The sequence below is a fragment of the Bufo gargarizans genome, unplaced genomic scaffold (assembly GCF_014858855.1).
Source record: "Bufo gargarizans isolate SCDJY-AF-19 unplaced genomic scaffold, ASM1485885v1 original_scaffold_1808_pilon, whole genome shotgun sequence".
NCBI classification, from domain to species: Eukaryota; Metazoa; Chordata; class Amphibia; order Anura; family Bufonidae; genus Bufo; species Bufo gargarizans.
In genome coordinates this window covers 1,808-18,241 of record NW_025334526.1, presented here as the reverse complement: position 1 = coordinate 18,241, position 16,434 = coordinate 1,808, and the positions used below count along the sequence as shown (strand labels likewise).

Below are 16,434 nucleotides of genomic sequence, written 5' to 3'. Positions count from 1 at the left end.
ATCACTTCCTTTTGACACATATAGCATTTTTGTGGTGGGCCACTACTGTGTTTTTAACACTCTAGTAGTTATTTTGTGTTTTGTCTGTGTTACTACAAATGTGGTTCACTATGTCTAGTGATACTTTTTAACAATGTGTTCAATAAAAGTGAAGTATTAAAGTAACCTGGGCCAAGATAGGTTTCTATTGCCTAATTAGGCATTTGTAAATCTATGTCAAGGATGAAGGCACAAGACCAAGCCCGTTCGCAAATAGAAGCAGAAGGCCAGCCCAGGTCAGGGATAAAAGCAGAAGCCCTGCCTTGGTCAGAGATACAAGCAGAAGCCCTGCCTTGGTCAGAGATACAAGCAGAAGCCCTGCCTTGGTCAGAGATACAAGCAGAAGCCCTGCCTTGGTCAGAGATACAAGCAGAAGCCCTGCCTTGGTCAGAGATACAAGCAGAAGCCCTGCCTTGGTCAGAGATACAAGCAGAAGCCCTGCCTTGGTCAGAGATACAAGCAGAAGGCCAGCCCAGGTCAGGAATAAAAACAGAAGCTCAGCCTTGGTCAGAGATACAAGCAGAAGCCCAGCCTTGGTCAGAGATACAAGCAGAAGGCCAGCCCAGGTCAGGAATAAAAGCAGAAGCTCAGCCTTGGTCAGAGATACAAGCAGAAGCCCAGCCTTGGTCAGAGATACAAGCAGAAGCCAAGCCTTGGTCAGAGATACAAGCAGAAGCCCAGCCTTGGTCAGAGATACAAGCAGAAGCCCAGCCTTGGTCATTGATACAAGCAGAAGCCCAGCCTTGGTCAGAGATACAAGCAGAAGCCCAGCCTTGGTCAGAGATACAAGCAGAAGCCCAGCCTTGGTCAGAGATACAAGCAGATGCCCAGCCTTGGTCAGAGATACAAGGAGAAGCCCAGCCTTGGTCAGAGATACAAGCAGAAGCCCAGCCTTGGTCAGAGATACAAGCAGAAGCCCAGCCTTGGTCAGAGATACAAGCAGAAGCCCAGCCTTGGTCAGAGATACAAGCAGAAGCCCAGCCTTGGTCAGAGATACAAGCAGAAGCCCAGCCCAGGTCAGAGATGCAAGCAGAAGGCCGCCCAGATTGGAGATACAAGCAGAAGGCCAGGCTAGGTCAGAGATACAAGCAAAAGCCCAGCCTTGGTCAGAGATACAAGCAGAAGCCCAGCCTTGGTCAGAGATACAAGCAGAAGCCCAGCCTTGGTCAGAGATACAAGCAGAAGCCCAGCCTTGGTCAGAGATACAAGCAGAAGCCCAGCCTTGGTCAGAGATACAAGCAGAAGCCCAGCCTTGGTCAGAGATACAAGCAGAAGCCCAGCCTTGGTCAGAGATACAAGCAGAAGCCCAGCCTTGGTCAGAGATACAAGCAGAAGCCCAGCCTTGGTCAGAGATACAAGAAGAAGGCCAGCCCAGGTCAGAGATGCAAGCAGAAGGCCGCCCAGATTGGAGATACAAGCAGAAGGCCAGGCTAGGTCAGAGATACAAGGAGAAGACCAGCCTGGGTCAGAGATAAAATCAGGGAATAGCCCAGGTCAGAGATACAAGAAGAAGCCAAGCACAGGACATGGATAGAGACGGAAGCAAAGCCCATTTTAACTTTAGTTGTGTCGTCTAAAACAACCACCTTTACAGAGATGCTGTTAGCATTGAGTTTTTCACATGAGGCCTGTAAACAATATCTAGTGTATGGCCAGGTTTAGACAAATGACTACTTCAGAAATATGGGTGACAGTATACGATCGCCATTACAGTTGTACCAGAAGTTGTTAAAGGGGTTTCTCCAAGATTTACATATGGAAATGTCCTCAGTATTGATTATCAAAATGATATCGTCGGGGATCTGACTCCCAGGACCCCACTGATCAGCTGCATAAAGAGGCTGCGCCGCTCGGTTAGCACTTAAGCCTCTTCCTGTGCCATGTGATGTCACATTCATCAGTCACATGGCCTAGGTGCTGCTCAGTCCCATTCGAGTGAATGGGGCTGAGCTGCAGTACGAAGCATAGCCACTATGCAATGTACGGCACTGTGCTTGGTAAGGAATGAGGAGGCAGCGGCGCTCATCGGAGCAGTGCGGCCTCCTTACACAGCTTAACTGCGGAGGCAGTGGGATTCTCAGATTGATTGCGTATCCTTAAAATAGGTCATCAATATGTAAATCCCCTAGAACTCCTTTAAAGAGGACTTGTCACCACAAAATAAAATGCAATCTGCAGGCATCATGTTAGAGCAAAGAGCAGGAGGGAAAAGATTTAGCAAAACTTGTAATTGATACATTTATATCTCTGCTTTTTCTGAAGTTGAGACTCCCCCGTGTACAGCATTCTCTGTGTAAGTGTGTATACATAGTGTGGTGATGTGTGCAGTATAAGTGCTAGGAGGTGTGTATATCCCACCCAGATACCTCAGCTGAGGGAAATAACTGAAATCCAGAAAGCTGCAGTGGTTTCAACAAAGTGTAGTTTGCTGAGACAGTTTTGTTTAGATGTTGTTCTGGGCTGGATTTAATGTGGACTGGGGGATAGGTTTGGTAGTGGGATCTGCCACTACATGTATTGTCTTTTGCTGGAGGTGATCGCAGGTGAGGCCTGCTGCTGTAATCGAGGAGGGATAAAACAACCCTCTGTGTATGACTTGGGGAGAAAGGCTGAGGAAGCCTGATGTATTAGGTAGAGCCCAGACGGGCATGTGTTTATGTGTGTGATAGCCGTTGTCAGAGGAGAAGTCTGTGATTGCAACCCCCTGAAAGAGAGTGATCCCTTACAATAGATAGCTGTCAGTCACTGAAAGTTGTACATGGGGAGGTGTGATCAGTGATTGATAGTATTCTCTGTGTTAGGGTCCATTCACATGTATTGCGGATCCGCAATACACCCGGCAGGTACCCCCATAGAACTGCCTATTCTTGTCCACAATTGCGGACAATAATAGAACATATTTTTTTCGGGAGCCACGGACCGGAAGATCGGGGCCTCGCTCCGGAAATGCACATGCATACAGCACACTGTGTGCTGTCCGCATCTCTACTGCCCGTATAGAGAATTAATGGGTCCAGATTTGTTCCGCAACGTTGCAGAACAGATCCGAACCCATTCTACGGACGTGTGAATGAACCCTAAGTGTTTATACATAGATAGTTGTACACAGAGAATGCTATCAATCACTGATAACACCTTCCCATGTACAACTATCAGTGACTGGCAGCGATCTATGTATACACACTTACACAGAGAATGATATCAATCACTGATAACACCTCCCTGTGTACAACTATCAGTGACTGACAGCTATCTATGTATACACACTTACACAGAGAATGCTATCAATCACTGATAACACCTTCCCATGTACAACTATCAGTGACTGACAGCTATCTCTGTATACACACTTACACAGAGAATGCTATCAATCACTGATAACACCTCCCTGTGTACAACTATCAGTGACTGACAGCTATCTATGTATACACACTTACACAGAGAATGCTATAAATCACTGATAACACCTCCCTGTGTACAACTATCAGTGACTGACAGCTATCTATGTATACACACTTACACAGAGAATGCTATAAATCACTGATAACACCTCTCTGTATACAACTATCAGTGACTGACAGCTATCTATGTATACACACTTACACAGAGAATGCTATCAATCACTGATAACACCTCCCTGTGTACAACTATCAGTGACTGACAGCTATCTCTGTATACACACTTACACAGAGAATGCTATCAATCACTGATAACACCTCCCTGTATACAACTATCAGTGACTGACAGCTATCTCTGTATACACACTTACACAGAGAATGCTATCAATCACTGATAACACCTTTCCATGTACAACTATCAGTGACTGACAGCTATCTATGTATACACACTTACACAGAGAATGCTATAAATCACTGCTAACACCTCCCGTGTACAACTATCAGTGACTGACAGCTATCTCTGTATACACACTTACACAGAGAATGCTATAAATCACTGCTAACACCTCCCGTGTACAACTATCAGTGACTGACAGCTATCTCTGTATACACACTTACACAGAGAATGCTATCAATCACTGATAACACCTCCCCATGTACAACTATCAGTGACTGACAGCTATCTCTGTATACACACTTACACAGAGAATGCTATCAATCACTGATAACACCTCCCTGTGTACAACTATCAGTAACTGACAGCTATCTATGTATACACACTTACACAGAGAATATTATCACTGATAACACCTCCCCGTGTACAACTGTCAGTGACTGACAGCTATCTATTTATACATACTTAGGCCTCATGCACACGACCGTATTTTGTTTCCGTGTCTGATCCGTTCTTTGTTTGTTTTTTTTTTGCGGATATGATGCGGACCCATTCATTTCAATGTGCTGTCCGCATCAGTATGTCCGTTCCGTTGCTTCGCAAAAAAAATAGTGCATGTCCTATTTTTTTCTAGTTTGCGGACAAGGATAGGCATTATTACAATGGATCCGCAAAAAAAAACTAATCCGCAAAAAAAAACTGATGCCATACGGAACGTCATCAATTTTTTTTTTTTTTGAGGATCTGCAATTTGTGGATTGCAAAACACATACGGTCGTGTGCATGTAGCCTCACACAGAGAATTTTATCAATCACTGATAACATCTCCCTATGTACAATTATCAGTGACTGACAGCTATATATGTATACACACTTACACAGAGAATGCTATCAATCACTGATATCATCAAATTAGTAAAGCAGAGATATAAATGTGTAAATTACAAGTTATTCTGAATTTTTTCCCCATAAAACTCTACATCTGCTCAACTCCTCCTGCTCTATATTCTGCTGCCCGCAGATTGCACTGCATTTTGTGGTGACAAGTTCTCTTTAAGGACTTTAAGGAATAAGCCTGTTTTTCTATAGGAGCCAGGGTTGCAGAAATAGGGCAATTCTGCATTCGGGCAGCTGGTTGGCATTCCTTATGATAGGCCTGCACTCGCCTGTCACATGAGCCACCGTTTGGTTGGCCACAAAGCTCCTAATGATGATTGTTGCCTGCACACAACTGTCCCGGACTGGTGACGTCTTATGCCTCGTTCATATATCAGTGATTGGAGCCTCCACAGACGTAAGGAATAAGAGAAAGTTCTGCACCTTTTATTTGTTTAGAGCTGCACCTGGTTTTGGCTCAAAATCACTGATGGAAATCACTGACCGAACACTGACGTGTGAATGAGGCATTAAACTTGAAACCTCTTCTCAGTCATTGTCTAAGACGAGCCTTGCAGATCTGCAGTCACTGTGGTGGGATCTCTCTGTAGTGGCAGCCGGAGTGGGGTCGCGGATGCTCAAGCTGCTCATGAGAACACAGGGAACCCACTTGGTGGCCGTGGCCCCCTTTCTGTGTTTTCTTTTCTGATCACGATCATCGTGACCAGATGATCGTGAGGAATTGTTGTTTTTGTCTCTTTCTTTTAACCCTTTGTGTTTCCCCTTATATTGCCATCGTATACTTTCTTTTTCTTTATTAACTTCTATATTTTATGTATTTTTTTCAGTATGTTTTTTGACATAGGCTGTAAGTTGAGTTGGTTGCTGATTTTGTGTCATCTCTTCCTGTGCCGTATCGGGGGCTCCGTTGTGGGTGACAGAGATAAATATCCTGAATGAAGGATCGGGATTCCAGTTAGATGCCTTCAATTATCACATAATTAGACTCAATTAGCCCAGAAAATAAGGAGGCAGGCATTGGCGTGTTTTTTATTTGATACAATGTATATATGTTTTTTCTTTGTCTATATTTTATTTTTGGGACTATTTTGGAGGATGACGAGACTGATATGTTTTAATGAAATCCTTTTGACAGATGTAATTAAGGTGTTTTAATCTGAAGGCCTGTAATAGACACTATACAGGCGGCTCCCCGAGGTCTTGACTAATTGTGTAGATTGCTTTCAAGCTTTGAATAGTTTTATTGGATAATGAACTGTTAAGGAGCGTTAGATCTTTCTTAAGCAGAATTCGACTTGGAAAAAAAAAAAGCGGGGGATAGAAAGATAGGCCTGAGGTGTGGCGCTATAAACGCAATTAGAAGAGAGATTTAGCGTGCCATCTTTGATCTGACTGTCAGATTGTGATCAGGAGTGTGAAGACTTTCATCAGGGAGGGCACTCTCATTATCTTTCTTAACTGTTTTAAACTGGGGAAATTACGACGGCGCTGGTATTGGTTTAACACATTTGTAAAAGAACTGGAGAGGTGACGACGGCAGAAAAAGTGAGGCCAAGAGTTTCATTTTGTTTTCGCCTTGGTCATAATGGGAAATGGGGATATTTTCATTTAACCCTTTAGGGGCCAGTCTTTGTGTAGCAGCTCCCTGATCATGTGGCTTTTCTTGGTATAATCAAAATCTCCTTTCACTGAAGGGGTGCAGGGCTTCTGCTGATACAAAGGAGCCAACCAGAATGAGAAGAGCTGCAGTATAAAGAATTTAAAGGGATACAATACACAAGCCTGTGATGAATCAGAAGGAGGTGTTTAAACTTTAGAGTAACTATGACTCCAGTAGATATTGCAGTTAAAGGAGCCCACACGCCTTCAATAGATGTCATCAGAAAGCTCATTCATTCTACAGCTTGTTCTCCTGACTGTCCCATATGCATGCTCGGCTGGGTGTACATCAGGGAAGAATCAACTTACCCCTATACAGATAAGATAAGCCACTGTCTGGAGTGGACAGAGGGGTCTGGAGGGGGACAGAGAAGCCTGGAGGGTAATAGACTGGTCTAGAAGAAGACAGAGGTATCTGAGGGAACATAAGAGTCTGTATAGACAGAGGGGTCTGGAGGGTAATAGAGGACACTGGACGGGGACGAGGGGTCTGGAGGAGGACACAGAGAAAAGGGGTCTGGAGAGTACAGAGAGGTCTGGACGGGGATAGAAGGGGATGGTGGAGTTTAGAGGGGACAGTGGAGTCTGGAGGGGGACATAGAGGTCTGGAGGGGACAGAAGAGTCTGCTTGGGAGAGAGGAATCTGCAGGGGGGCAGAAGGGTCCGGAGGAGGCCAGAAGAGTCTGGAGGGGATAGAGGCATTTAGAGGGGGCAGAAGAGTCTGGTTGGGAGAGAGAAATCTGGAGGGGGCAGAAGGGTCTGGAGGAGGACAGAGGGATTTGGAGAAGAACAAAGGTTTCTGGCGAAGACAGAAGGGTCTGACAGCAGCTTATTCCCCTCGCCTCTTTGAAATAAACATGCATGCTAGCCAGAGATGAGTATGCATGCATTATTTTTCATGTGCATGGCCAATTTTATGTAAAATTGAAGTTGTTTCCCAGAGAATATGAGAACAATATTTCTGATTTCTCTTTTGGATCTTCTGGGTCTCAGTGACGTGTCCATGATTCCTTCTTTTAACCAGTCTTTTGTCCCGCGTCATCTCAAGCTTTGTGAGCATTGCTTTCTTCTCGGGGTATCTGAGGGTCCATAGCTGGGTTTGAGCTGTTATGTGGAGACGCGGCTCAGACGCCTCATCCTTCCCTCCTCTATCGTTTCTCGATTCTGTAGAAATCTGTGCGTTCCACTGTTCTTTGGTTCATTTTCTTTTTGTCTTCCTGATGTAAAGCAAATCTTCTTGTGTAGCAATTCAAGCAACATGAAAAAAATATATATTGAAAATAGCATAAAAACAGAAAAGAAAACTTTTTCTAGGTCGATTTCTAATAGACACAAAATGCATGTGATACGTTCCTTTTTCTTGGAAAAACTCTTTAATAAATTATTGTTTCCATATAATTACTTTGTCCACCTGTATTAAAGGGGTTGTTGGGATGATTCTTCTTTTTTTTTTTTTATCTCATAACGGTATTAAACAAGTCATACTTTTTGGTTCCTCTTCACACCCAGGAAGTGGCCACTCAGCCAATCACTGGCCACAGCAGTGACCCATCCCAGCCCGTCATTGGATGAGAGGTCATTTCCTGTGTGTCAAGAGGGATCGGGAAATAGAAACCGGTGGGAGACCAGGAAGCATCAAGAAGGGAGCGGCGGAGGATCGGTGTCACATATTTTATTCTTTTATAATGATTTGAGCCTTTTTTTCAAAATGAACTTGTTTTTCTTCTATTAATCAAACTTCTTAATCATTTAAAAAAAAATACACATTTTTCTCGTTCTTAGCTTTTTAGCGCTGAACGCGGTTAACCATTGAAAAATGCAATCCCAATATTTGTGGTTTATTAACGTCTTCTGAGCCGTCTGGTGTAATTGCTTTGTTTGCTGCGGCCGCTTGTCATTTCTACCTATTAAAGCGGCGTTTTATCATCTATTACGGGCCGTCCTGCCCCACTTTGCACCCCTCCTTTGTAACAAGCCATTTTTCAATCCCCCCCCTCGCCGTCTGCTCCGATTACACCCGGAACAAAAAATATAAATGAATAAAAAAACACAGAATGAGATTTGCAAGTGATAAATGAGAAAGTTGACTAGCTAGCTAATAAAGATTTGTCTTAATCAAGTATGATTTGTCAGAACAGGAGCGCGCCGGGGTCGGGGCACATGCAATGAATTATACAGCATTCACTGGAGAAAAAGAGGTAAAAGGCCTTATGAATATGCCGTGATTATGCATCGCTAATTTGTATTCAAAGGAGGAAGTGCATGGAGCTGGCTGGTAGGCTAAGGAGCCCTTCACCCCAAGATGGCTTTTGTACTGTCAGAAAAAGTTCAACTTTTCTTTAGACCCTTCATGGCCGGAGTTCATTCTATGAGATCATCGGGGTCAGCGCATGAAGACACCACTGTCACTATGGCCTTGTGTGTATTTTACCCGCATCTGCAGAATTTTCTACAATCCACCCCCTCGTTCTCTTCATTTTAATTTGCTTTATGCCAAAGGGGGGGGTGAAGTAACTCTCGTAATTTTTGAAAATGTTTTCTATAGCTATATTCACACTAAAAAACTAAAGTGTCAACCCGATGCAGCCGCCATCTGCCTTGCATCGAGATGGAGTCAGCAACCAATTACTATCAGAGACGGATTATTACCGTATATATTTTCTTTATTATTATTATTTTTATATCCTTCCTTTTCCTGGAATTTTTTCATCCAATTGATTGGTTTAGGATTATTTTTGCAGTACTCGGTGATGATGTGTCCTGCATCTAATAGTCCAGAAGTCTTTTAATCTGACACTTGTTTCCATCCATATATGGTGGAATTTTACTAGAGTTGCAGAAGACTGAGACGTGAGGAGCTCCTCAGATCAGAAAAGAAACTTTTAGGACATGTCGGGGAAATGCTGCCCACAATTCTATCAAATGTCATCCACTCTGGAAAATATCTGCATAGAAATTGACCTGCGGTACAGGATTAAATTCACAGCAGGTCAGTTCTCTCTTAGATTTTCACCATGGATGTCACCCAGTGCAATTTTGCAGCAAATGAACGACAAAATATGCAACAGAAAATGCATTTTTGCTGTGGTATTTGCTGTCACTTCCATGATTGATAGATTTTTTTTTTCTCTCCAGCTGATCTCTGCACTTCACTGTCTTCACCAGTCACTAAGAGATGATTGGCACGGCAGCATGCACGCTCCACCGCAGCTCCATTTATACAGGGACACAGGACCCCTGTCCACCGCAGCTCCATGTATACAGGGACACAAAACCCCTGTCCACCGCAGCTCCATTTATACAGGGACACAGGACCCCTGTCTACCGTAGCTCCATTTATACAGGGACACAGGACCCCTGTCCACCGCAGCTCTATTTATACAGGGACACAGGACCCCTGTCCACCACAGCTCCATTTATACGGGGACACAGGACCCCTGTCCACCGCAGCTCCTTTTATACAGGGACACAGGACCCCTGTCCACCGCAGCTCCATGTATACAGGGACACTGGACCCCTGTCCACCGCAGCTCCATTTATACAGGGACACAGGACCCCTGTCCACCGCAGCTCCATTTATACAGGGACACAGGACCCCTGTCCACCGCAGCTCCATTTATACAGGGACACAGGACCCCTGTCCACCGCAGCTCCATTTATACAGGGACACAGGACCCCTGTCCACCGCAGCTCCATGTATACAGGGACACAGGACCCCTGTCCACCGCAGCTCCATTTATACAGGGACACAGGACCCCTGTCCACCGCAGCTCCATTTATACAGGGACACAGGACCCCTGTCCACCGCAGCTCCATTTATACAGGGACACCGGACCCCTGTCCACCACAGCTCCATTTATACAGGGACACAGGACCCCTGTCCACCTCAGCTCCATGTATACAGGGACACAGGACCCCTGTCCACCGCAGCTCTATTTATACAGGGACACAGGACCCCTGTCCACGCAGCTCCATTTATACAGGGACACAGGACCCCTGTCCACCGCAGCTCCATGTATACAGGGACACAGGACCCCTGTCCACCGCAGCTCCATTTATACAGGGACACTGGACCCCTGTCCATAATTAGTAGGAGTCCCAGCGATCGGACCGCCCCACAGATCAATTACCGCAATCCTGTGGATACGTTAAAATCTTTGCACAACCCTTTTAATTGAAATTTACTTTACATGGTTTTGATTTCAGCAGCTAACTCAGTTGAACTGAATGAAAGTAAAATCTAAAAACTAAATACAAGATAAAAATAAGTCCTTGAATAAAATTAATAATTCTGCTCACATGTTTTATAGTAATGAACACATTCGGTATTTATGTCCCAACTTTCCTACATGTGAGAACGGTGAATGCGCCTAGTAATGCTCACGGCTCGTACCAGTATAGAAGGAGCCTCCAAGACTTAGGTTTTTGATACTTTTTTTATTTTAGGGAAAGTTTTCTCTATTAACCTACAGAACTGTGAAGACTGGCTGGATACTTTGTAGCATGAAAGTTCTTAGACAAAGTAAACTTTTAATGAGAATGTTTTTTGCCGAGATCAGAATTTTCGTGGCCGAGAAGGAAGAGGTTGAGGTTCGTCCCGGCCCGTCCTCTCATCTCAAATGTCACTTACAATTAGAAGAGAGAAAAAAACGTGTGAGCCAGTAGCCGTAAAATCACAGCTTGCGTTTAACCGTGCGCTCACCGTTATTAATTTGTTGACTTGTTTTTGCGCTAATGATGCTCCACGAAACATCTAAACTCCAGAAGCGAGCGCGTTCTCTTCTCCCTGCGGACTCGTATTTAGATTAGATATATTATTTTTTTCAGCCCCGGTCGGCTGTATGGCAGCGGTCTGTAAAACTTGAATCGACTGTTGTAAAATTCAGCAGGCACTTAATTATTCATCTGCGGGCGCCGATATCGTTAACCCTATGCGGGATGGTGAATCTCAGGCAGAGATTGAATCCTCAAGTGTCAAATCAGGCGTTCGTTCCGGCCTGCTCGGCTCGACGTGCCTCCCGCCTCTCCGGGTTGATTTTTTGTTAGTTTTCCAAAATCGGCTGTGGAAGCTGCTATTTATCAAAGTGACACAGGTTTATTCCGAGCCGTGCATCCCGGCAGTGCTGCGCTAATGGAAAGGAACTAAATGGAAGCAGTCACATGTAGAGAGACACAATGAAAGGTCTGACGAGCGCCTCGTGGCCGGTTTGTCCCCAGCTCAGAGTTTTTTGAGTTCTGATAACACCGTCCCTGATGAAAACCAGCACAGTAACCAGGTGAAGCCTCCGATTTGTATTCTTCGTATAAATTCTAATAACTTGCTCCCCACCAGAAGGATTCTTAGGAGCCGAAACGCGTCTAAACCCATGTCCTGGAAGTGCCGTCCACACCTCACAGACGTCTTCACAAGAGGGTTTGATAGAAGCATGCGAGGCGGACCATGGGGCTAACACACGTGGGGTTAAATACGCTCATTTCCAGGTGGAGATATAATGCACATGCTCGTTATTTCCGCACACGATTTTTTCCAATAAGGGCACATGCACATGACTGCGGTTTGGGTCCACATCCGATCCGCTTTTTTTGCGCGTCGGGTGCAGACCGATTCATTTCAATGAGGCCGCAAAAGAGAAGGACGGCACTCTGTGTGTCGTCCGCATCTACCCGTCCGTTTTTATGTCGTCCACAAAATTCATGTCTGCATTACGGATAAGGATGGGACTGTTCTATCAGGGGGCGGCGTTCCGTTCCGCTAAATTCGGAATGCACACGGCCAGTATCCGTGTTTTGCAGATCCAAAATTTGCAGATCACAACGGTCGTGTGCATGAAACCTAACTGTGAACTAAGTCACAAAACCCCTTCACTTCCATTGGAGGCGGACTGTGCGCAGAATTAATGCAGGTTTCATCAAATCTAGAAGGGAGAGCAGGCCCTAAATATCACAACCAATGGGGCCCTAAATATTACAACCAATGGGGCCCTAAATATTACAACCAATAGGGTCCTAAATATTACAACCAGCGGGGCCCTAAATATTACAACCAGCGGGGCCCTAAATATTACAACCAATGGGGCCCTAAATATCACAACCAATGGGGCCCTAAATATCACAACCAGTGGGGCCCTAAATATTACAACCAGTGGGGCCCTAAATAGTACAACCAGTGGGGCCCTAAATAGTACAACCAATGGGGTCCTAAATATTAAAACCAATGGGACCCTAAATATTACAACCAATGGGGCCCTAAATATTACAACCAGTGGGGCCCTAAATATTACAACCAGTGGGCCCCTAAGTATTACAACCAGTGGGGCCCTAACTGTTACAACCAGTGGGGCCCTAAATATTACAACCAGTGGGCCCCTAAGTATTACAACCAGTGGGGCCCTAACTGTTACAACCAGTGGGCTCCTAAATATTACAACCAATGGGGCCCTAAATATTACAACCAATGGGGCCCTTTCCCATCAGTCAGCAGCTTCATACAGTAAAACTCCATTAATCAGGTAATCTGAGCTGTGGGAATTCACATCATCAGAAGACTCAGGTGAGAGAAGAAGTCAAGCTCACCTCTTGTGAATGAGCATTGGCTCAATCAGTAAATACCCGGGTGCATTGGTTTGTGTTCATTTACTATCAGTAGTATGACTGTGACCTGTCACTATGTTCTTAAAGGGGTCGTCAAGGATTTTTTGTTGATGGACTCTGGAGTGACAAGGGAGCAGCTGATCTGATGATCTGTCCTGAGGATAGGTTGTCTGTGTAAAAATCCTGGACAAACCTACGAGGAATGTGTCAACAGAAAATGAACTATCAAGAAACATAGATTTTTTAATTTTGGGTGATTTAGGTGATTTAAAAAAATAATAATAATTATGTGTCACTGTATTAAAAAAAATTATAATCCTGCAGTCATCTCATTATTGCGTACAGGATTACAATGACAGGTAACACCTCTATATAGGTGACACAGACATTAAGTAGTGGTCAAAGCTCTCTTCCTCGCTGCAAAACTACCGTAAATCTGCACAGATTGCAAAGCATGCCCACAACAGTCCCATACAAGTCAATAGGCGATTATTGCAAAGCATGCCCACAACAGTCCCATACAAGTCAATAGGCGATTATTGCAAAGCATGCCCACAACAGTCCCATACAAGTCAATAGGTGATTATTGCAAAGCATGCCCCCAACAGTCCCATACAAGTCAACAGGTGACTATCACAAAGCATGCCCACAACAGTCCTATACAAGTCAATAGGTGATTATTGCAGAGCATGCCCACAACAGTCCCATACAAGTCAATAGGTGATTATTGCAAAGCATGCCCACGACAGTCCCATACAAGTCAATAGGCGATTATTGCAAAGCATGCCCACAACAGTCCCATACAAGTCAATAGGCGATTATTGCAAAGCATGCCCACAACAGTCCCATACAAGTCAACAGGTGACTATCACAAAGCATGCCCACAACAGTCCCATACAAGTCAACAGGTGATTATTGCAAAGCATGCCCACAACAGTCCCATACAAGTCAATAGGTGATTATCACAAAGCATGCCCACAATAGTCCCATACAAGTCAATAGGTGATTATCACAAAGCATGCCCACAACAGTCCCATACAAGTCAACAGGTGATTATTGCAAAGCATGCCCACAACAGTCCCATACAAGTCAATAGGTGATTATCACAAAGCATGCCCACAACAGTCCCATACAAGTCAATAGGTGATTATCACAAAGCATGCCCACAATAGTCCCATACAAGTCAATAGGTGATTATCACAAAGCATGCCCACAACAGTCCCATACAAGTCAACAGGTGACTATCACAAAGCATGCCCACAACAGTCCCATACAAGTCAACAGGTGACTATCACAAAGCATGCCCACACCACTCTCCCATAGACCTCAGAGTCCTCTCCAGACAACAGGCTCAGTGCATGTGGCTCTGCTCTTAACAGCGGCTTAGGCAATATGGCCGCCCCCATAATCGTATACATCTACAAATAGAATTTTAAAAAATCTGTCACAATGGACGGCAAGGAAGGAAGTGTGAGGGGTGTATTATGTTGTACACTGACAATTCTGCCAATTTTGTCTCATCCATCCTCCACGTACTGTCCCTTTAAACGGCCTCTTCCAGCTGAGTGCACTCTATCTGTGTTATCTGTTTTTGTTGAGATCTCCATGAGAAGATTTATTACATCTGGTTTGTGGTTACTGCTGTTATCACTGCTGTTTACTCTGCTCCATTCTCCAGAGAGGAGACCTGCGGTATCTGCCTGTAAATCTATCTGATAATCATAAAACCCAGTAAAACATCCACTAATCAGCTCACAGCACTCTGCAAAGGTGCTAAACGCTGCTGTCCGCACCTGTACAGGACACGTGTACATTTACCATCAATGTGAACTGCATTTCATTTATTCATTTCCATTGTCAGAATATATGAAACATAAAAGATGAAAACTGGGGTCACTGTGTACATACATTACTTATACTCCAGAGCTGCACTCACTATTCTGCTGGTGCAGTCACTGTGTACATAGATCACTTATCCTGTACTGACCCTGAGTTACATTCTGCATTATACTCCAGAGCTGCACTCACTATTCTGCTGGTGCAGTCACTGTGTACATAGATCACTTATCCTGTACTGACCCTGAGTTACATTCTGCATTATACTCCAGAGCTGCACTCACTATTCTGCTGGTGCAGTCACTGTGTACATACATTACTTATCCTGTACTGATCCTGAGTTACATCCTGTATTATACTCCAGAGCTGCACTCACTATTCTGCTGGTGCAGTCACTATGTACATACATTACTTATCCTGTACTGATCCTGAGTTACATCCTGCATTATACTCCAGAGCTGCACTCACTATTCTGCTGGTGCAGTCACTATGTACATACATTACTTATCCTGTACTGATCCTGAGTTACATCCTGTATTATCCCCCAGAGCTGCACTCACTATTCTGCTGGTGCAGTCACTGTGTACATACATTACTTATCCTGTACTGATCCTGAGTTACATCCTGTATTATACTCCAGAGCTGCACTCACTATTCTGCTGGTGCAGTCACCGTGTACATACATTACTTATCCTGTACTGATCCTGAATTACATCCTGTATTATACTCCAGAGCTGCACTCACTATTCTGCTGGTGCAGTCACTGTGTACATACATTACTTATCCTGTACTGATCCTGAGTTACATCCTGTATTATACTCCAGAGCTGCACTCACTATTCTGCTGGTGCAGTCACCGTGTACATACATTACTTATCCTGTACTGATCCTGAGTTACATCCTGTATTATACTCCAGAGCTGCACTCACTATTCTGCTGGTTCAGTCACTGTGTACATACATTACTTATCCTGTACTGATCCTGAGTTACATCCTGTATTATACTCCAGAGCTGCACTCACTATTCTGCTGGTGCAGTCACTGTGTACATACATTACATTACTTGTCATAGTTACATTGTTAATACGGTTGAAAAAAGACACACGTCCATCAAGTTCAACCAAGGGATCGGTGAGGACGCGACTCTCAGAAGGAAGTGAGACTCAGATTTCTACACGTTTTCAGAAGCATTAATGTTGTTTACTGTTCCTGCTGTGTCCACGTCCTGAGGTCTCTATTCCATAGATTCACAGTTCTTACAGTAAGAAGTTTTGACGCTTCCGGAGACTGAACTTTTTCCTCTCCAGTCGGAGGCAGCGCCCCCTTGTCTTTTGAGGGCATTTGACATGGAACAGTTTTTCACCGTATTTTTTGTACGGCCCATTTATATATTTGTACAGGTTAATCATTTCCCCCCATAGACGTCTCTTCTCAATACTAAATAAATTCAATTCTTTTAATCTACGAAGACCCTCCAGGCCCCTTATCAGTTTAGTCGCTCTCTTCTGTACTTTTTCTAGCTGGTGCCAAGAACTGAACTGCATATTCCAGATGAGGCCGCACCAACGCTTTGTAAAGTGGTAATATCACATCCCTGCCCCGCGAGTCCATGCCTTGTCTAA

At 44.4% G+C, this 16,434-nt stretch overlaps 1 protein-coding gene across 1 annotated transcript; it reads left to right on the top strand.

The window, feature by feature from the left end:
* The first annotated feature begins 222 nt into the window (after positions 1-222).
* On the top strand, positions 223-1,473 carry LOC122923695 (foot protein 1 variant 1-like). The gene has a single exon (XM_044274545.1). It carries the CDS (start codon positions 223-225, stop codon positions 1,471-1,473), a length of 1,251 nt encoding a protein of 416 aa, XP_044130480.1.
* Positions 1,474-16,434: the final 14,961 nt, after the last annotated feature.

Coding starts and splice junctions, on each gene's coding strand:
- LOC122923695 (XM_044274545.1), top strand. CDS start 223: ATGAAGGCACAAGACCAAGCCCGTTCGCAAATAGAAGCAGAAGGCCAG.